General features: G+C 36.3%; 1 protein-coding gene and 1 pseudogene across 1 annotated transcript in view; one reads left to right on the top strand and one right to left on the bottom strand.

The window, feature by feature from the left end:
• Positions 1–1454: 1454 nt before the first annotated feature.
• Positions 1455–19395, bottom strand: part of LOC140142463 (complex III assembly factor LYRM7-like) — a 30648-nt gene continuing 12707 nt past the window's right edge. Inside the window, exons 4-5 of the mRNA XM_072164448.1 lie at positions 4094–4175; positions 1455–2750 (exon numbers count right to left, since the gene is read on the bottom strand). Of these exons, the coding sequence (XP_072020549.1) occupies positions 2659–2750; positions 4094–4175 (174 nt within the window). The 3' untranslated portion in view covers positions 1455–2658. The remainder of the gene's footprint in view (positions 2751–4093; positions 4176–19395) is intronic.
• LOC140143021 (leukocyte elastase inhibitor A pseudogene) lies at positions 15650–16883 on the top strand (annotated as a pseudogene).

Raw genomic sequence — 19395 nt, 5'->3', positions numbered from 1 at the left:
ATTTAATGCTTACATGACCCATGGGCACCACCATACCAAGATCACCAAGTGATCAGTTGATACACCACAAATGGTAACAGAGTTTATATAGCTAATTAATTATACATTGGGAGATGCTGAATTTGTCATGTTTTCAAGAACTAAAATGGAAAAGATTGAAACTCTTACATGGTCGCATGTCATAAGTTGGGTACAATTTCCATTACATGGTCAAAAATGACAAAAAATGTATTTTTTGATATGTTGTATATATTGACAATCTCTAATAATGAACACAATTTTTAACCTTAACACATGCTTAATTTTTGAGATATGCTTAATTACTTATTAATTAATACACAGGCGTCTATGTAAATCTCAATTTTCAAATGTGTTTTTCTCAAATCGGACCTCAATTACAAAAATGACTGTAAAATTTTTATTTCATGCAAGAATGTCATCAGATTTGGAGGATATGTTCTCAATACATTAATGCTTCAAATGAACTATTTAAAATAATTGTACGTATGTTAATTACATTGTGAAGGTCAATGACCTTTTTACGAGTAATTTTAGCGAGATGGTTATTTTATTATTGAGGAAATGAATATCAAGAAGAGAAATGTACATTAGCATATTGCTAAAAATATTGAAATTCAACTAGGATTTCATTAAAAATGAAAAAATGGAACATATAACCCTTTAAGGTGGTACTACACACCTTGATAAATTTGTGACTATTTTTGCATTTTCTCAAAAATATATCACACTGGTAACAAAAGTTATGTATATTATAGGGTAAGGAATCCAGTTACTACACTGGAATTTCAGTGACTCAAGACAAGCGGTACGTTATTTTATGGTAAGAAAAGAGGTAACGCTAGAATGTACCTCATTTCTTAACATATATAATGAACCCCTTGTCTTGAATCACTGAAATTTCAGTGAAGTAATTGGATTCCTTGCCCCTATAATATACATATAACTTTTGTTACCAGTGTGTAGTTACTTTTTTTTTAAAAAAATGCAAAATTAGTCACAAAATTTATCAGGGGGTGTAGTACCACCTAAGTAGTCAGTAATTGTTTTAGTTGTACAAAATCAACATTCAAAGCTGTCAATACATCATACCCTCCCTAGATTTGAAAAAGTAACCAGTAGTTTTGACATGCTGACATGTGAATTTTCACATAGGCCCTATTGCACACTCCCGCATCCGCCTGCTCCACATCCGCCTGCTCCTCCACCCCTGGCATTTTTCATTTCAACTGATGTGATTTTTTTACTGAATAATGTATAATTATATGCTTCAGTAGACTGAAAGAGTATAATATTAGGCTTAAAATGAGGTATCAACCACTGCTGTAGGATATGGGGTTACGGAAAGCCAATCAAATTTGTATCGCAATTTTCAGAAAAGTGTAATCCCTCCACCCTTTTAGCATACCCAACTTATGACATGCGACCACATAACATTTTGAAAAACACACATATTTTACTGCAAGATCTGGTCAGGTACACTGCCTTTCCATTGAAATATACAGGAAAACAAACCATTGTGCATATGGTCACTTTTCCAGACTTCCTGTCTACAAGCTGTAACAGTCGCACCAATCTGGTCATGCACACATTGTCTTTTATAATAGCCTAAACATACTGCTGATGGTTTCCAAGATTTTGTTTTCTCCTGGTATTAGTATATGCGTTTACATGTACGGTGATGGTGCCTACTGCATCTGCTGAGACTGCTCTTTTTTTGTAAAAAATCAGATCAAATGTTTATTTCTAATCGCTTCAAATGAAAAACTTATTAGCAATATATAGAGCAGAAGTGGCTAGCATGCAAAGCATCATCAAAGTTGCTATATTAAGGTACAAAATACCTGTCCAATTCTTGTCAAATGTGTCATACATATTAAACTCTGAGCCAAATAAATGACTGCATGTGTATATCCCTAAATGGTGATGAAAAGCAATGTTTCTGCAGTTTCAGTTATGATTTTCCCCCCTAACTGAGTTTGCCAAGACATTTCGATATATACGCCCATATCAGAGTTTGTAAAGTGCTTCAATCGTCTGCCAGAAACACACCCACTCTATACTTTGATCAGAACCAAATAGGCATGCCTCCTAAAACTTTGGATGGATCAACGTACCTATACTGTGATCAGCTCGTAATAGGCGACAATTATTGGGGTTTTGTTACTACATGAATAAATAAAGTCCCTAGTTGCGTTCGAGTAAATTCACATAAGCACGCGTCAGTCACGCAATATGCAAAGAGCAGTTCGCATAGGTACTGCGCACAGCTTGTGCCCAGCTGCGTCTATGCCATTCTCTATCAATCCACAATGTTATGAGTCCCGCCTATTACGAGCTGATCAGAGTATAAACATCAGTCAGTGCATGGAAAAGACACTCTTATGGTCAGTGATGTGCTTCTTCACAAAAACAAATTGATAAGGACATATTGCATAAAAAGTAGATTTACTTTATTCAGGTACATAATAAAAGCCTCCAAATTTCCACCTGTTTGGTAATGATTATAGTATAGCTAGGCTCTAATTCCGACGGAAAGTTGGGTATCCAGGTTGGCTGTGATACTCCGTCAAGCACCTGTGTAGATTATAGCACAACATAACACATCCAACTGCGCATCAGTCTATGTATAAAACAATATCACCTTTTCTTGTTGCTGGGTTTGGTATTCCTTACTTCTGGAGGTAGCTTTGCGTTGTCTTCTCTCACTGTGTCCTTAGTTATCCTTAGCTCTGAAAATGAAAGCAAAACAAAACAAAAACATTCAATTGATTGTGGGGTTGTTTGTTTGCAATCCTAGAAATTAGTGGGAGCAGGGAGCAAATTTGCCCTCGTAAAGGCACCAATGAACCAGGAGCAATTTTGTAAAACAAATTGTGCCTGGTTCCAGTTTTGCACTTGATTCAGTAGTACTGGTATGCTGTAAATGTGCAGAAAAAGATTTACTATATATGAAAATTGCTCCTGGTTCTTGTAAAATCCCAGTAAACCAGGAGCAATGTTCAAAAACAAATTCCTCGTAGTTCCAGTCCACTTATTTCAAGGCTTGTTTTTTTTTTTTTTTGTTTTTTTTTTGCATTTTATCTTTTCCAAAATCAAAATGGACATTTTGGTGTCAGGTGGAAGAGCTTTGCAGACTTTTTCATGTTTTTAGTCTCAATTTATTTATAACACAATGAAAATGCAAACAATATTATGGTCATAAAGATAACTTATGCTCAAAATTATATCAAAATGCAACACATACTTAAAATCAAAGTTTACAGGACACTGGGCACAATATTTGTTTTCTTGAGAGTTAAAAAGAGAAAGTGAGAAAGACATGGCAGAGACCGCACAGTGTCAACACCCTGTATTATAAATATTTTTCCACACTCCGTTGGTGAGCGACGGGCGATTGGTAAGAAAAGGAGCCCTATCTAATTGGCTAGAAATCGATCGCTAGATCGCTTAGTGGTAAAGTACAAACTCAAAATGTATTAAATTCTATTGAAATCAATATTCTATTATTGACACAGATAAAGAAAGTTTACATATGCATTGTGTTATAGACTTGTGATTTAATATTCTATACAAGCACCTGAATCTTAGCTGAATGGGCTAAACGTGTTCCTTTATATAATTGTAATTCTCAAACAGTTAAATATATCCCAATTTTCATGAACGATTAAAAATCGTTACGGATAAAATACAGTAAATATATCCACAGCAAACAGCAATTGCCGCTAATTAGTGTATTGCATTTCAAGTTAGTGTATTGGAAACAAAACCTGGGTTTTACCTGACAACAAATCAAATTTTCTTGTAATAGCAACATCATATGGAGTACTGAGCATGCGCAAATCGTAATAATGTTTAGAATAGAAACTCTGTGGTATCTCATATGATAGTCATATTGTGTAAATGGTATGCATAGCCTGAGTTGCCCGGCCTATCTCAAACAAAATCGCCATGCGTAGCTGTTGAAAAACAAAGAGGATTCGCCGTACTATCACAGCAATTTTTGACATGAAGATATAGGGATGATGACGCCGTGGACCGTGCTCTCCCTGTATTTGCTTCACACTCAACTCACCATATTTCCCACCCTCCTTTTCTCTGGCCTGTACTACTGTCTTCTTCAGGAGATTTTCTGCATCTTCTGCAATTTTGATAAACTGAAATAAAAAAACAAAAATAGAAAGATAGAATTTATTAACTTTGAATCCCTGGGATACATAACATTGTTCAGTTAATGTGACCTCCTGTGTGCACTGTGTGTTAGAGGGAGAGTTGCTATAGGCAAAATATATAATTCTCAATCATGAAAGGATATACTTTTGCATACTGTTGCGTCTGCGTAATTTTTGTGGAACAACACAATCGTGTGACCTAAAACTGTGATTGGCCCATTCTCAAAAGATATGCTTGCCCTGTATGTGTGTGGTCTTGACACAGTACACTTGACACAGATATCAGACTACAGTGTGTACCAGAGTTGGATTTCATGATCGAGAATTATATATTTTGCCTATAGTTAGCATTACTGTTAGAAAAGTATGTGCTTTAAGGGAAGGGGTATGAACGTTTGGACAGTATCTATTGTGGGACATTAGAGCACATCAGACATATCAATTGCATTCTGAATACTGAAGAATGTCATTCTGATATCAAATAATTTTGATTTTTTGAAATTAGCAATGTAATACACATTTTATGGCAAATCATTAAAATTGATATTTTGATATTTAACAGTACTTGAAGTAAACTTTATAAATCTGATGATTTATACTTAAAGTATATGTAGGTGGGATGAAAAGCCGACGATCAATTGAAAATTTTGACCTTTTCAGTATTGAAGATATGGATTTTTTCCCAAAACACCAAAAAATAGGTCTTTTTGGGAAAAAAATCCATATCTTCAATATAAAAGGTCAAAATTTTCAATTGATCATCGGCTTTTCCTCCCAGCTACATACACTTTAAGAATATATCATTAGATTTATAAAATTTATTTCGAGGACTGTTATATATCAAAAATGTGAAAAATATCAAATTTTAATAATTTGTCATAAAATTTGTATTATATCGTGAATTTCAAAAATGAAAGTTATTTGATATCAGAAAGACATGCTTCGTATTCAGAATGCAATTCGATACGTCTGAGTTGGTCTCATATCCCACAAAAAATACTGTCGAAACGCCATAAACGCTCATTCTAGATCCCTTAATTCACTCAAATTTTCTTACAACCTAGGGAATTTCAATTTTCACCCTATGACAACCAGAATCATGTCTGGCTGTCTACACTTTCAATGTACCCCCCCCTCATTCTAAATGTGCCAAAATTTACCTCTTCCAAATGGGGACCTCTTGAGGATACAGTTAAAAAGAATCAGCAAAAAGTCCTCTGTTAGAAAACTTGAACTGTGTGTTTCTGTCTCCGATTGGTCAATAATTGTCCCCAGTTGACACAGTGCTAACAGGCAGGGGGGGTGTGCGTGTGTGGGTATATATGTTTGTGTGTGAAAAATAAGACAATATCATTGACAATTTGGGTAATTCTTGTCAATAAAATGAAATAAAGTCAAAAGATAAAAAAATGAAATTAAAATAAATAAGCTGTACATGCATATCATGTTCAAAGGGAAGTTCACTAAGATTTAATCAAAATTTATGTCAACAAGGAAATTGGTGCACCCTCAAAAAAACCCAGAAGTATTATTAGTGTATGAAAACAATGCACTTTAGTGAAACAATACCCCAAGCATAGGAAGAGGTGATAAGATTTGACCGCAACTGGTAGCTTCTTTTTCTAATGTTCAATATGTGCATTATGGACTTTATACTTAGCATGCCACATTGTTTTTGACCCTTCAACAATGAATACACTACATAATAGTAGAACTTGTCCACAATTCAGAACTGTTGATAAGTAACTGTTCAGTGGCGGTGCTGCAGGGGCCGGGGGAAATTCCCCCAGTCAGATATTTTTCCCACAGATACCCCATTCAAAACTCAAAATTACAATAATTTCCATTTTTTTGGCAATTTTGCCTCCCCTGAATTTTTTTCGAGACACCCTGTAGCTTGTATAGCAAGAACTTTTTATTCAATTGGCTATGACTACAATGATCTATGTAAGGATGACTTGGTACATTTAAGGCCCATTCAGCGATTTGCTCATCCGAACAATCGTAAAAATCATCAAAATTCAGATTTTGGTACCTTTGTCATTGTCATAGATGTGCTAACATAGCCTGCGAGTGGTTCAGCCGAAAGCCGTGTATTTTAGACAAAATAAGTCATTTTACACGAATCTGTAATTTAGATACTGACAGTATCTAAATTAGCTACGTGTATTTGAATGGGGCTTCAGCGTTGCCAGTACTGCTGTTTTCTTTGTTTTTTTGCCAAATTTATCATTTCAAAAATACCAAATGACAATTTGAATGACTTATCCTTCACTTTTAAGCAATTTATTAAAAAAATGTAATATTTTTACAATTGCACTGGGATCACTGAAAGGGTCTTTAATATAATGTGGCCTAGATACATATTCAATATCAAAGACCCTAGATATACAAAATCTGACATTGTGCACTATTAATGATCGTTTGTACAGTGCACAATGGTAGATTTAGTATCTACGGTCGTTGATATTGTCCACCTATGACCAGTGATGACTCCCTCATCCATTCATCTGCATGACACGCAAAGGTCAACATACATAGCTTCCTCCGGTCAGATGACCCAGTTTCTCACTACCATCAAACCCAACATCAATCGGCATTGAAGACCAATATGCATATGTCTCAGACTACCAACTTTGTTAAATTTTACTTTCTCGATAACATCCTACTTGTATGTACAAAAACTGTTGTGGGACAATTGACCACTTTTTACTGCCAGATGCCATTACTGCTTCAAATTGTAGTACATGGAGAAACTTTGTAGCCAAATGCTTCACAGCCAAATGAAATCAAATGAATAAAAAAGAGGGCAAGGGTTCTGGCAACACCCATCTTAATACAAATTAATAAAAAGCAAGCTAATGAAATTCACAGGCTATCTATACTATATTTATGTGTGTAAATTTCAAAATAAGAAGCCCTCTTTTATTGCTTGTAAAGTGTATATTAAGAATAATAGGGAAACCGAATATTACATTGCTAAAAAAATGGGTAAACTTTCCGCTCATTATAAAAAGTGGAGATTTGACCTTTAATTTTGTTTTTGTGTACATGTATGTACTGGGCTGTGTTGAAGATAGTGTTAAATTACATGTATTTGGTAAAGTAGACGGTGCACTTTCTGTCTTGTGGAAAGATAAAAAAAAAAGAAGAAATTCACAGGCTATTTATTATATTAAAAAAAAAGATAATTGAAAGCAACATCATTTTCCGGCAGCTGCATTGAGTGTGAAAAGCACAAATATTAATGTTCTGTGTAAATTTCAACTTTACAGTATATTGCCACACCGATATCATTTGTATCATTTATAAAATCATAGATTGTATTTTATCACAATCTATGGTTAAATATTAACTGACAATGCTGGCAATCACGATACAGGGTATGTCTGAAAAATACGTATACAGGTGCCGTACTTGTGACCTGCCCCTTTAAATAAGCAACTTCTAAACTCCTCAACGAAAGTTTGGAAAGTTTTTTCAAGCATCTGTATCTCCAATTATCTGTGACATATTCATATCGTGTTGCATATCACTGGATAGCTACAATACTCCCCTTTACAATGACACCTAATTTGAAACAACAACATTTTTTCACGGCTGAGTACACGCCTTGTGAATGTAGTGGGGTCTCAAAATGAATTTGCCAAACTGACCATTATTCTGTGCTCAAACAAAGCTAGCCACTAACCTCAATAGCGGGTGGAAAAACCACAGGCAGCCACAATAGTCAGGCACCTTCTCCTCATGCTGCTCACCGACCTGGTTACATCGTTACTGTGGGATGGAATTCCATTCTTCCACAAGGATTCGTTGCAGGTCATTCAATGTGGTTGCCTATGGGCTTCTTTGGCACGCACAGCACGATCAAGCTGGTCCCACAAGTGTTCAATCGGGTTGAGGTCTGGCCCCCGGGTCTGGCCTGATGGCAGGCCATTTTGACTCTACTCCCATATTCTGTAGGTAGTCGCTGACTACCGTGGCTATGTGGGGCGAGCGGTGTCATCTTGGAGGATTGCATTAGGTCCCAGATTGTGAAGTTATGGGATTGCAGCTTGCTGCACAGAATAATGGTCAATTTGGCAAATTCATTTTGAGACCCCACTACAATCACAAGGCATGTACTCAGCCGTAAAAAATGTTATTGTTTCAAATGGGGTGTCATTGTAAAGGGGAGTATTGTAGCTATCCAGTGATATGCAACACGATATGAATATGGCACAAATAATTGGGAATAAAGATGCTTGAAAAAACTTTCCAAACTTTTGTTGAGGAGTTTATATTTTAGCAGGAACTAATTTTATGATAATTCATTAACAAACTTAAAAGAACAGTATTCTACATAATTAACAGTGGCATATCAGCATGAGTTAACCATTTGGTGACACTGGGACTGATTGAGGGCACCGGCCCTTTGAGGGCATGCATGCACTTTGTGCTCCCATGATGATACTGGACTGAGTGACTCAGAAACATGATTTCCAACAATTTATGCTAGAATGTTTTGATTGAATGCAGATAATAAACACACACACCCCTTTTTGTAAATACTTGCAAAAAAAAAAAAAAAAAAAAAAAATATTTAATCCTATCTGACTGCGGACACAGACACCCAATTTCAAATGACACACTGTGCACCTACCCTAGACACAGTCACACACTGACAACTTCCTATCTAACTGTGCCCCTTCCTGAAACCCTCTAAACATGACAAACTATTTGTGTTGTCCTGGTTGCAGATGTGTCCACGCTTTGAGATGTGTGTAACTGTGTATCATAATGTACGTCCACGATTGGAAGTAATTTACAAATGCACCCAAACACAACCCTACATGTGTTTTCCGGCAAACAGGGACCTGGGACCGGCAAATAAGGTCATGTTTTTTTAATGATTTTCTACACCTAAACTGGGGATGTTGACCCCATTTTACACAGTTTTGTTGGATTTTTTTAACTTATCAACCAGGGACTAATTTTATATCAAAAATAGGGCCCTTATTCTTATGAATTTTTAGGATGTTTCCGATCAATTGCATATCTCGAAGTAGCTAATCAAAGATGGTCCCTAGTTGCAGTAACATCAATGGTTGAAATGTCTAGTTTTATAAAAACATCCGCGTTTGATGGCAAAAACACCCCCACACACAAACGAAAGTGTATGTGCTTGTCTACAAAATATGGGTGTTTTTTTTCTGAGACACCCTGTAGTTGTATAGCAAATTGAACTTTGTATTCAATTGGCTATGACCACAATGATATATAATCTACGAGAGGATGACAGAATGACGTGGCACATAATATACCATTAATAATAATTACACCAACCACCGAAGAAAGACAGAGGAATTTTCAAGGTATTTATTACTATTTATTTACTACTATTATTTATTATTGATTTTTTTAAATTCGCAATGTAATACACATTTTCATGCCTGGAAAAAGCTGGGAACTTATGAACCATGTTCCCAGGAAATGTTGCTATTTGGAAGGAAATTTTTGTCTTCTAAACAAAGAAATACATAAGAAATAATGGGAACATTTTCAATACTGGAGGGAAATTTTGCAAATTTGAGGGAAATTTTGCAAACTTGGAGGGAAATTTTGATGATGTTCCCGGGCAACATTGCATTTTTTCCAGCCCTGCACATTTTATGGCAAATGATTAAAAATTGATATTTTTTATATTTAACAGTACTCGAAGTAAACTTTATAAATCTGATGATTTATACTTAAGGTGTATGTAGGTGGGATGAAAAGTCGACGATCAATTGAAAATTTTGACCTTTCGTATTGAAGATATGATATTTTTTTCCAAAAACACAAAAAAAATTAGGTCTTTTGGGGAAAAAAATCTATATCTTCAATATGAAAGGTCAAAATTTTCAATTGATCGTCGGCTTTTCCTCCCAGCTACGTACACTTTAAGAATATGTCATTAGATTTATAAAATTTACTTCAAGGACTGTTATATATCAAAATGTGAAAAATATCAAATTTTAATAATTTGTCATAAAATTTGTATTATATCGTGAATTTAAAAAATGAAAATTATTTGATATCAGAAAGACATTCTTCAGATTCAGAATGCAATTCGATAGGTCTGATGTACAAAAAATACTGTCGAAACGCTCAAAACGCTCATTCCAGATGCCTTAACTATATAGACAAATTTGTAAATTTGTACATAGATGTATTTTGTTCTCAAATGAATAACATCTTAATTGCCAAAATATGATATCTTTAGTGTAATGTTTCTGGCAATTTATCTTTGCCATGTTGGTAACGTTAAAGTGAAAACAAGAAGTGTACCATTATATGACTGAAATAGTGACTTTGTACATGCCTTTGCTTGCATGTGATTGCCTTGGAGCATGCTAAATAGCCCTCACAAAACAAATGTTTTCACACCAATGAGGTCATAATCAACCTGTTTCTCTTTCTCCCCAATCTCTCTCATTCCCTCTTCCAGTGGGCACAGGGTTAATAAATCAAGGCTGAATTGATATTGACAACAGATTTGAAAGTTTGCATCAACATCAAATCAAAGATGATTCTCCATTTGTGCCCCCCTTTCCAAAAATCCTGGACCCCTGCCTGGATGATTAACAATGATTTTGCCTCTCTCTGTCCCTCCCTCCCACCCTTCCCTCTTTGATCTCCCTCCCCCTCTCTCTCTCTCTCCCTTCCCCTCTCTCCAATCCTATCTGTATTTTCTTTATCTTCCCTCTCCCTCCCTCAAATAGCCAACATGGGAGTTGATGTTTTTTCTATATTTGACAAACATATTTTCATATACAGGTTGAAGCCTACACTACAAGATTCCTGGCGACGTAGTACCTCTGCTGCAATGTTACTTCGCGGCTACTACCGCTGCTACTACCGAGTACCCAATCCCTTGTGGCCGACGTTGGTACTACACCAAAGTACCAGCGTCGGCCACCATACTGTAGATACCCCCGTAGCAAAGTACTTACATCGATACTCCACCATGTGTCACCTAAGAGTCAACTGCGATGTACCGGTAGGTGACTTATAGGCAGACCATGGTCGGGGGTACTTCGATGGCCCTTCAGCGAAGTACCTGCACAGTAACCGCATCCATGGTGTACCCATGTGTCAGCAGTGAACATGGTGAAGTAGCAGTGAAGGTACTCACCCGCGAGGTACTCCGTCGCTAAAGTCCTTTGATCGTAAAGTTCATTGACTTCAAGGCGTGCGGCGCCGTGGTACAACTACGCGACCGATCAAGCGTTCAACTACGCTGCTCAACAAGGCTTGCACACGAACGCGTTGATGTGGAATTATTAATTTGTTATGATCTGGATGCAATTGAATACCTGAGTGGAAGAAGGGCCCAACTCCATCAAAACTGTTTTTGAGATATCAAGAAAAGTTTTATAGACAGAATGTTTTCATCTTCAGGGGATCTTCAATACATGAACATACAATATTACATACATTCAAAATTATATATGATGTTTCCATGGCAACGGTACAGGTCTTAATACCAGCTGGAGTTGGGCCCTTCTTCCACTAATATATTGCATGTGCCAGTTCTGTAAGCAGATGGATTATAAATAGCTACAGAAAGTTGGTAATTATCCATTAATTGCACAAGTAGAAGCATGTAATATGCTAGCAAGAAAGTTTATTGTAGTGAAAAGCAGATTTCCATGGATGAAAACAATCCCTCTTTAACCCAATATTTGTGGAAGGTAGTCGACTTCAGACAGACAGGTAAAGTCCTAGCATCAACTGCTCTATAATTAGACATGCACGATCCAACAATTGGTCTTCATGAATATGCGAGAATTGCAGCATACAAAAGCACAGGACTTTGGCTGTTTGCGGATAGTCTGTATCTGTTCAGTTTCTACAAAGGTAAAATATATGGTTATGATTAGGAGAGTGTCATGGTTACGGTTGGAAATTACAATGAGTTAGGGATAGGATTTAGTGTCAGGTTAGATATTCATATTGAACACCATGAACAAAAAAATTTAAGTAAAACTATAAAGTAAAAGTGCTAATGGTATGGCTGTTTGAATTTTGAAGTCTGTCGGTTTACGCTGCTGCTCATTTTTCTTGTTTATGTATATAATAATACAAAGCCACAAAAAGCCGAGCATAAATGCATAATACATCAGGTGTTTCAAATTCAAATCATGCAATATATGAACGTGTACATTTTCAAGATTTTGTAAGCGTTGAACTTTGGATTTGAAGGGGTCTGCAAAGTGTGTAAATAAGTATGATTTGTGCATTAAAGTAAACCCTGGAAGGGACATTGGGACTAATTGAGGGGGCATTGGGTCTGATTGAGAAGGCACTGGGTGTTTTTTGGTAATTTGTCAAGAGAATTGATCAAATATTGACTCTGATTGGGGGCATGTACAGAAACATGATTTTCAACGATTTAGGCTAGGATGTTTTGATTGAATGCAGGCTATAAATAAACACATGTGTATGTGCTTGTATACAATTTATCTGTTTTTTTTCTGAGACACCTGCAGCTTGTGTCTAGCAAATTGAACTTTGTATTCAATTGGCTATGACCACAATGATAAACACAGCCAAATTAAAAAGTTGCCACTAGTTCCATCCCCATACATTTAATCAGAATCTGATGAGTATATGGCAAAATAATTTACATGATAATTTTCTATACACTTTCCTACGAAGGTTGATACCAAGTTTGATATCAAAAGTTTAATCATCATGAGCATAGGAACGGTTGCTTGAAAATTTGTGCAATTTTACCCTCCCCCAGGGCTCATAATTATTGAACAGCCCGTTAGATATTATGTATGGTCATTTAGCCTGGGAGTGTTTACATAGCTGTATGCATACACATTGTATAATGCTCAGGTACCATTGTAAAGGTAAAGATAGGGTTTGGATTAGGGTACAGTCAGGGTTACAGTTGGTAAAAAGAACATTTAGGAATTACATCTCAAGTTTTTAGGGTTATCAGGGTTAGTGTTAGGGTTAGATTTTGAACACCATAACAAACAAACAAAATTAATGTAAAAAATATGGCTGTTTGAGATATCAAGAAAAAACTTAATATTTGGAAAAGTTTTATAGACAGAATGTTTTCATCTTCAGGGGATCTTCAATACATGAACATACAATATTACATACATTCAAAATTATATATGATGTTTCCATGGCAACGGTACAGGTCTTAATACCAGCTGGAGTTGGGCCCTTCTTCCACTAATATATTGCATGTGCCAGTTCTGTAAGCAGATGGATTATAAATAGCTACAGAAAGTTGGTAATTATCCATTAATTGCACAAGTAGAAGCATGTAATATGCTAGCAAGAAAGTTTATTGTAGTGAAAAGCAGATTTCCATGGATGAAAAAAATCCCTCTTTAACCCAATATTTGTGGAAGAAGGGCCCAACTCCATGGAGTTGGGCCTTTCTTCCATGAAAACCATGATTAAGAGTGCGTGGAAGACTATTTGGAGAGTGGATTTTGGCTCATCTTTCGCACACAAGGAAGGACAGTCTGCTGGCAATAATATGCTGAGTCTAACTCATTTTTGTAAAAAATTGGAGTTGGGCCCTTCTTCCACTCAGGTATTCAATTGCTTGTTGCACAATGCAGTTTTTCCGTACGCCGGCGACAGTGTTATAATTCCGTTGTTTTTCTTTTGTTTTCCGTTTTGTTCTGTTAGGAAAATAACACAGTTTTTTGTTTGTTTGATTGTTTACTTGGTTGGTTAGTTAGCTGTTTGCTTGGCTGATGGTTGCTCAGCTTGGTTGTTTTCATTTGTATTTTTTTTATCTTATTTAATTATTTAGTAAATTTATTACTTTTCAGAAATGTTTAGAAAAGATTGCATCATGTATTTTATGTTCATATGTTTTTTTATTCATTAACTCATTACTCGCTTTAGCATGTTTAGTTATTTTACGGATTTATTTATTACCTATTTATTTATTTAGTTGGTTACTTTCTTATGTACTTATAAATTTACTTAGTTCTTTATTTATTTATTTAATTGTTTTATACTTATTTATTATTTAGGGGTTCATTCATATATTTTCATGACTAAACGGTTGTTTATGCCCGATATTACGACGTTTCTGATTGGATTTGCGCTCTTTTTTGCTGGTCATAAATACCGTTTATGACCAGTACGCAGGGCATAAACAAGCTGCGCCACGCAGCGTTGGAACCCAATTAACACGATCCACGATTTGCTAGTGTTGCGTATATGTCAAGATGTCACCGCGCCCATCTCACGCTGGCGCAAAAGATGACGCGTATCACGCGTTGACTCCGGCCGTTGACCTCATGAGCCGAGCTGCTCCTGCAAGTAGGCCTACTCATTTTCTTCCAATTTATGAAGGAAAACGGTATGGAAATGTTATTTAAACTTGTAAACCCTTATTATTTTCATCTATATTGAATTGCTAAGAATGTTGGGTATGTATGAGCGGGTTCATTCATAGGATTTGAGCATGATCGCTGTTTATGCCCTCGGCTTACGCCTCGGGCATAAACAGCGATCATGCCCTCAATCCTATGAATGAACCCCTAATTTAGTCATGAAAATATATGAATGAACCCCGTTCATACATACCAGAACATTTTGTGATTCTTATTTCATCAAAATAATAACAAAAAAGTTATTAAAATACACGATTTTCCTGCATTTTCCCTACCCGGCGATCTCACATCCGGGACACCGGGCATAAACGCTGTTTATGCCCGGCTCTCGACCAATCACGCGCGCTGTTACATAGCGTGTATGTATGAACTCCACTTATTTATTTACTTACTCATTTAGATATTTAGATATTTATTTATTTATTTAATTGCTTATTTATTTAGACCTACTTGGTTATTTTCTTATTTTCTTGTTTATTTACTTACTTATTTAGTTAGTATTTACCTAATTATTTACTCATTTGTATAATAAGTTATTTTACCTGTCTCTTTATTTATTTATTTATTTATTTATTTACTTCTTTGGGTAATTATTTATTTAATAACTTATTTACTTGTTTACCTATTTCCTTATTTATTTACTTACTCCTTTAGTTAGTTATTTACTTACTTATTTATTTATTTACTCATTTACTAATAGGCCTACTTAACTTATCCGCTTAAAAATGCCCAAAGAATAAATAAGAAACATAAATCAAGAACATATTAATCAATATAAAACAATATGGCAACAGAAACAAATAAGAAATGGCAACCCGCTTGCCTCATTTTTTTTTGCTAGAGTACCCACGCCGGTACTCAGCTGCGGAGTACCTGACAGGCGAGTACCAGTGTCGGTACTCGGAGGACCTGCAACGTACCTACGCCACGAGGTATTCGCGAGTTGCAGCCGGCTTGCTGGGCCACAAGGGTCTGGTGGCCGACGTGGGTACTCGAGAGTAGCAGCGCTGCTACTCTCATGAGAATCCCGTAGTGTATTGAGAATTAATCAAGACTCATAACTCAGAATTACCTTTTGTTCTTTTGTAGACCGATCATCATAATGGGAACTCAAAGAAGTAAAGATGCTGCACAAGTCAACAACCAATTTGGTCTGCAGTTGTATAACTCTATCAACAAACATCTTGGAAGTGAAGACAATGTCTTCTTTTCTCCTCTGAGCATTACCACAGCTCTTGCAATGATATACATGGGAGCCAGAGGAGACACAGCTAAACAGATGGAGAGTGTTATGAAATTGGAATCACTTCGAAAAGATGTCCACCATGCTCTCAAAGACCTGAACTCTGAACTTATCCCAACCTCACCATCTCTGCAGCGTGCTAATTTGTACCAGTTGAAACTAGCTAATCGTTTGTATGGTCAAAAGAGTTTCAACTTTCTGCCTGAATTCCTTGCATCCACACGCGATCTATACAATGCCCAGCTGGAAGCAGTGGATTTTGTCACAAAGACAGAAGCTACACGGAAGGCCATTAACTCATGGGTAGAAGAGCAAACAGCAGGAAAGATACAACAACTTCTGGCACCAGGAGTTCTGTCACCCGATTCTCGTTTGGTTTTAATCAATGCCATTTATTTCAAAGGTGAGTGGCAGGAGCAGTTCGAGGAACACAGTACCATGGATTTGCCCTTTCACATCTCGACGTCAAACACTGTGACTGTCCCTATGATGTACCAAGAGGCACCATTGAACTACTATTATGATGCATCTCTGGAATGTCAAATTCTTGTCATGGGTTACAGAGGACATAAAATCAACATGATGGTAGCTCTTCCAGATGAAATTGATGGCCTAGCAAAGCTTGAAGCAAACATCAATGAGGAAGTCTTAACATCATGGAGTAGCAATGTAAGGCCAGAGGATTTGGGAGTCAGATTCCCAAAGTTCAAATTTACTGAAAGTTTCAGTCTTGTAGATCAACTGACACAGATGGGAATATCCGATTTGTTTCTAGATGGCAAAGCAGATCTCTCTGGGATCGCAAAAGAAGAGCTTGTTGTGTCTGAAGTTGTCCACAAAGCATTCATTGATGTAAATGAAGAAGGAACAGAAGCTACTGCTGCAACAGCTGTTATGGGGAGTTGTTGCTTGGGAGGGCCATCTCTACGACTTTTTACGGCAGATCATCCCTTCATGTTCTTCATTTGTGACAATTCCTCTGGGGCTGTGATTTTCATGGGTCGTGTCATGCGCCCAGTAATTGAGTAACTTTATGAACTGGAGAAAAATGTATATCCCATAAAGCAGTGGTATTTTGTGACTATTTCAGTAGCTAACTGTTTAAGTGAGCATAATACTAACAAAGCCTTCCAGTCAAATAAACTTTTAATTACAAACTGTTTGTGCTGCTGTATACAGCTTTCTTTAACCTGCAAGTCATAGACCCTGTTTACACAGAGAGAAGTCAACTTCAATTGCGACATCGAATTCAGATTGCGACTAAGGATAGCATAAATTATTTCTTAACGGGGTGTTTACACGGTAGTCGACTTCAGACAGACAGGTAAAGTCCTAGCATCAACTGCTCTATAATTAGACATGCACGATCCAACAATTGGTCTTCATGAATATGCGAGAATTCGCAGCATACAAAGCACAGGACTTTGGCTGTTTGCGGATAGTCTGTATCTGTTCAGTTTCTACAAAGGTAAAATATATGGTTATGATTAGGAGAGTGTCATGGTTACGGTTGGAAATTACAATGAGTTAGGATAGGATTTAGTGTCAGGTTAGATATTCATATTGAACACCATGAACAAAAAAATTTAAGTAAAACTATAAAGTAAAAGTGCTAATGGTATGGCTGTTTGAATTTTGAAGTCTGTCGGTTTACGCTGCTGCTCATTTTTCTTGTTTATGTATATAATAATTCAAAGCCACAAAAAGCCGAGCATAAATGCATAATATATCAGGTGTTTCAAATTCAAATCATGCAATATATGAACGTGTACATTTTCAAGATTTTGTAAGCGTTGAACTTTGGATTTGAAGAGGTCTGCAAAGTGTGTAAATAAGTATGACTCTGATTGGGGGCATGTACAGAAACATGATTTTCAACGATTTAGGCTAGGATGTTTTGATTGAATGCAGGCTATAAATAAACATCCCTCCACCCACACAACAAAATGTGTATGTGCTTGTTTACAATTTATCTGGGGTTTTTTCTGAGACACCTGCAGCTTGTGTCTAGCAAATTGAACTTTGTATTCAATTGGCTATGACCACAATGATAAACACAGCCAAATTAAAAAGTTGCCACTAGTTCCATCCCCATACATTTAATCAGAGTCTGATGAGTATATGGCAAAATAATTTACATGATAATTTTCTATACACTTTCCTACGAAGGTTGATACCAAATTTGATATCAAAAGTTTAATCTTCATGAGCATAGGAACGGTTGCTTGAAAATTTGTGCAATTTTACCCTCCCCCAGGGCTCATAATTATTGCACAGCCTGTTAGATAATTCGTCGGTCGCAACACATAGTGGCGTAGAGTGATTTTCAAAATTTTCCGCTTCACATAGTGGCGTATAGGTTTAGAGCTAGCTATTATCCTATAATAGTTATTCCTTGTTAACTTTTAAATATACAGTTTAATAGTTTGAACCTTCAACTTTAATTACAAATGGAATCGGGCCACTGAGAGATAACAGTGGAGTATCGACTCCGTTACTAGTAGTGTATCCTTCAAAATGTTTTGATCGGAAACGTATTTTGTCCTTCACGTACGCCACTATGTGTTGCGACCGACGAATTATGTATGGTCATTTAGCCTGGGAGTGTTTACATAGCTGTATGCATGCACGTTGTGTATAATGCTCAGGTACCATTGTAAAGGTAAAGATAGGGTTCGGATTAGGGCACAGTCAGGGTTACGGTTGGTAAAAAGTACATTTAGGAATTACATCTCAAGTTTTTAGGGTTATCAGGGTTAGTGTTAGGGTTAGATTTTGAACACCATAACAAACAAACAAAATTAATGTAAAAACTATGGCTGTTTGTGGATAGTATTAAGGCCAGAGTAAGGGGAGACACATTCGTCCACACCCGAATTTGAGATTTTTTGATATTTATCAACACTAAGATGTATTCTTTCACTTGAAAGTGATAAAAATACAACTTCCTAATATTTACTTGTATTTTTGCTTGATTTATTTCACTCTTTTTAACTCTAAAAAGTCACATGGCTTAAGACAGCTTAGTAAATTGGCGGAAATAATGAGTCGTTATCTGTGAATGCTAAATATTGTGATTACGCATTGCGATTCGCGTCAAGGATGCCAAGCAACTCTCGCATATGTCCAACGCAGTCAAGGCGCATTCGGTATGTTGTTAACGCCAGCAAATGTGATGTAAACAAAACAAAAATTTGCAGTGAAAAAGCCACTTAGATTTTTTAATTATTTTGGATTTAGGCGCACTAAAAAGAGACATTATTGATTCATTGGTGCAAAAAGATGCATATTTAGACCATGCACCAGATACAGCTTTTACAAGCGTGAAAGTCTTGCCGTTTTAAAATATAAGGACGTTTTGTGCATAATTTTGACAATTTTTTACTAAAACGTCGATTTCTCAGAGTTCATTTTTAACAATATTGTACGAATTTTGTGACAAGATAACTCGAAAAATATGCAAGCAAAAGGTAAACCTTTTGCACTATCGTATAGAGCACATCAAAGTCTAGGGAAGGTTTTCTCATTTTTTCAAAATATTTGTTTTGAACAAAAA

The sequence above is a fragment of the Amphiura filiformis genome, chromosome 20 (assembly GCF_039555335.1).
Source record: "Amphiura filiformis chromosome 20, Afil_fr2py, whole genome shotgun sequence".
Classification (NCBI taxonomy): domain Eukaryota; kingdom Metazoa; phylum Echinodermata; class Ophiuroidea; order Amphilepidida; family Amphiuridae; genus Amphiura; species Amphiura filiformis.
This window is presented reverse-complemented; position numbering and strand designations above follow the sequence as displayed.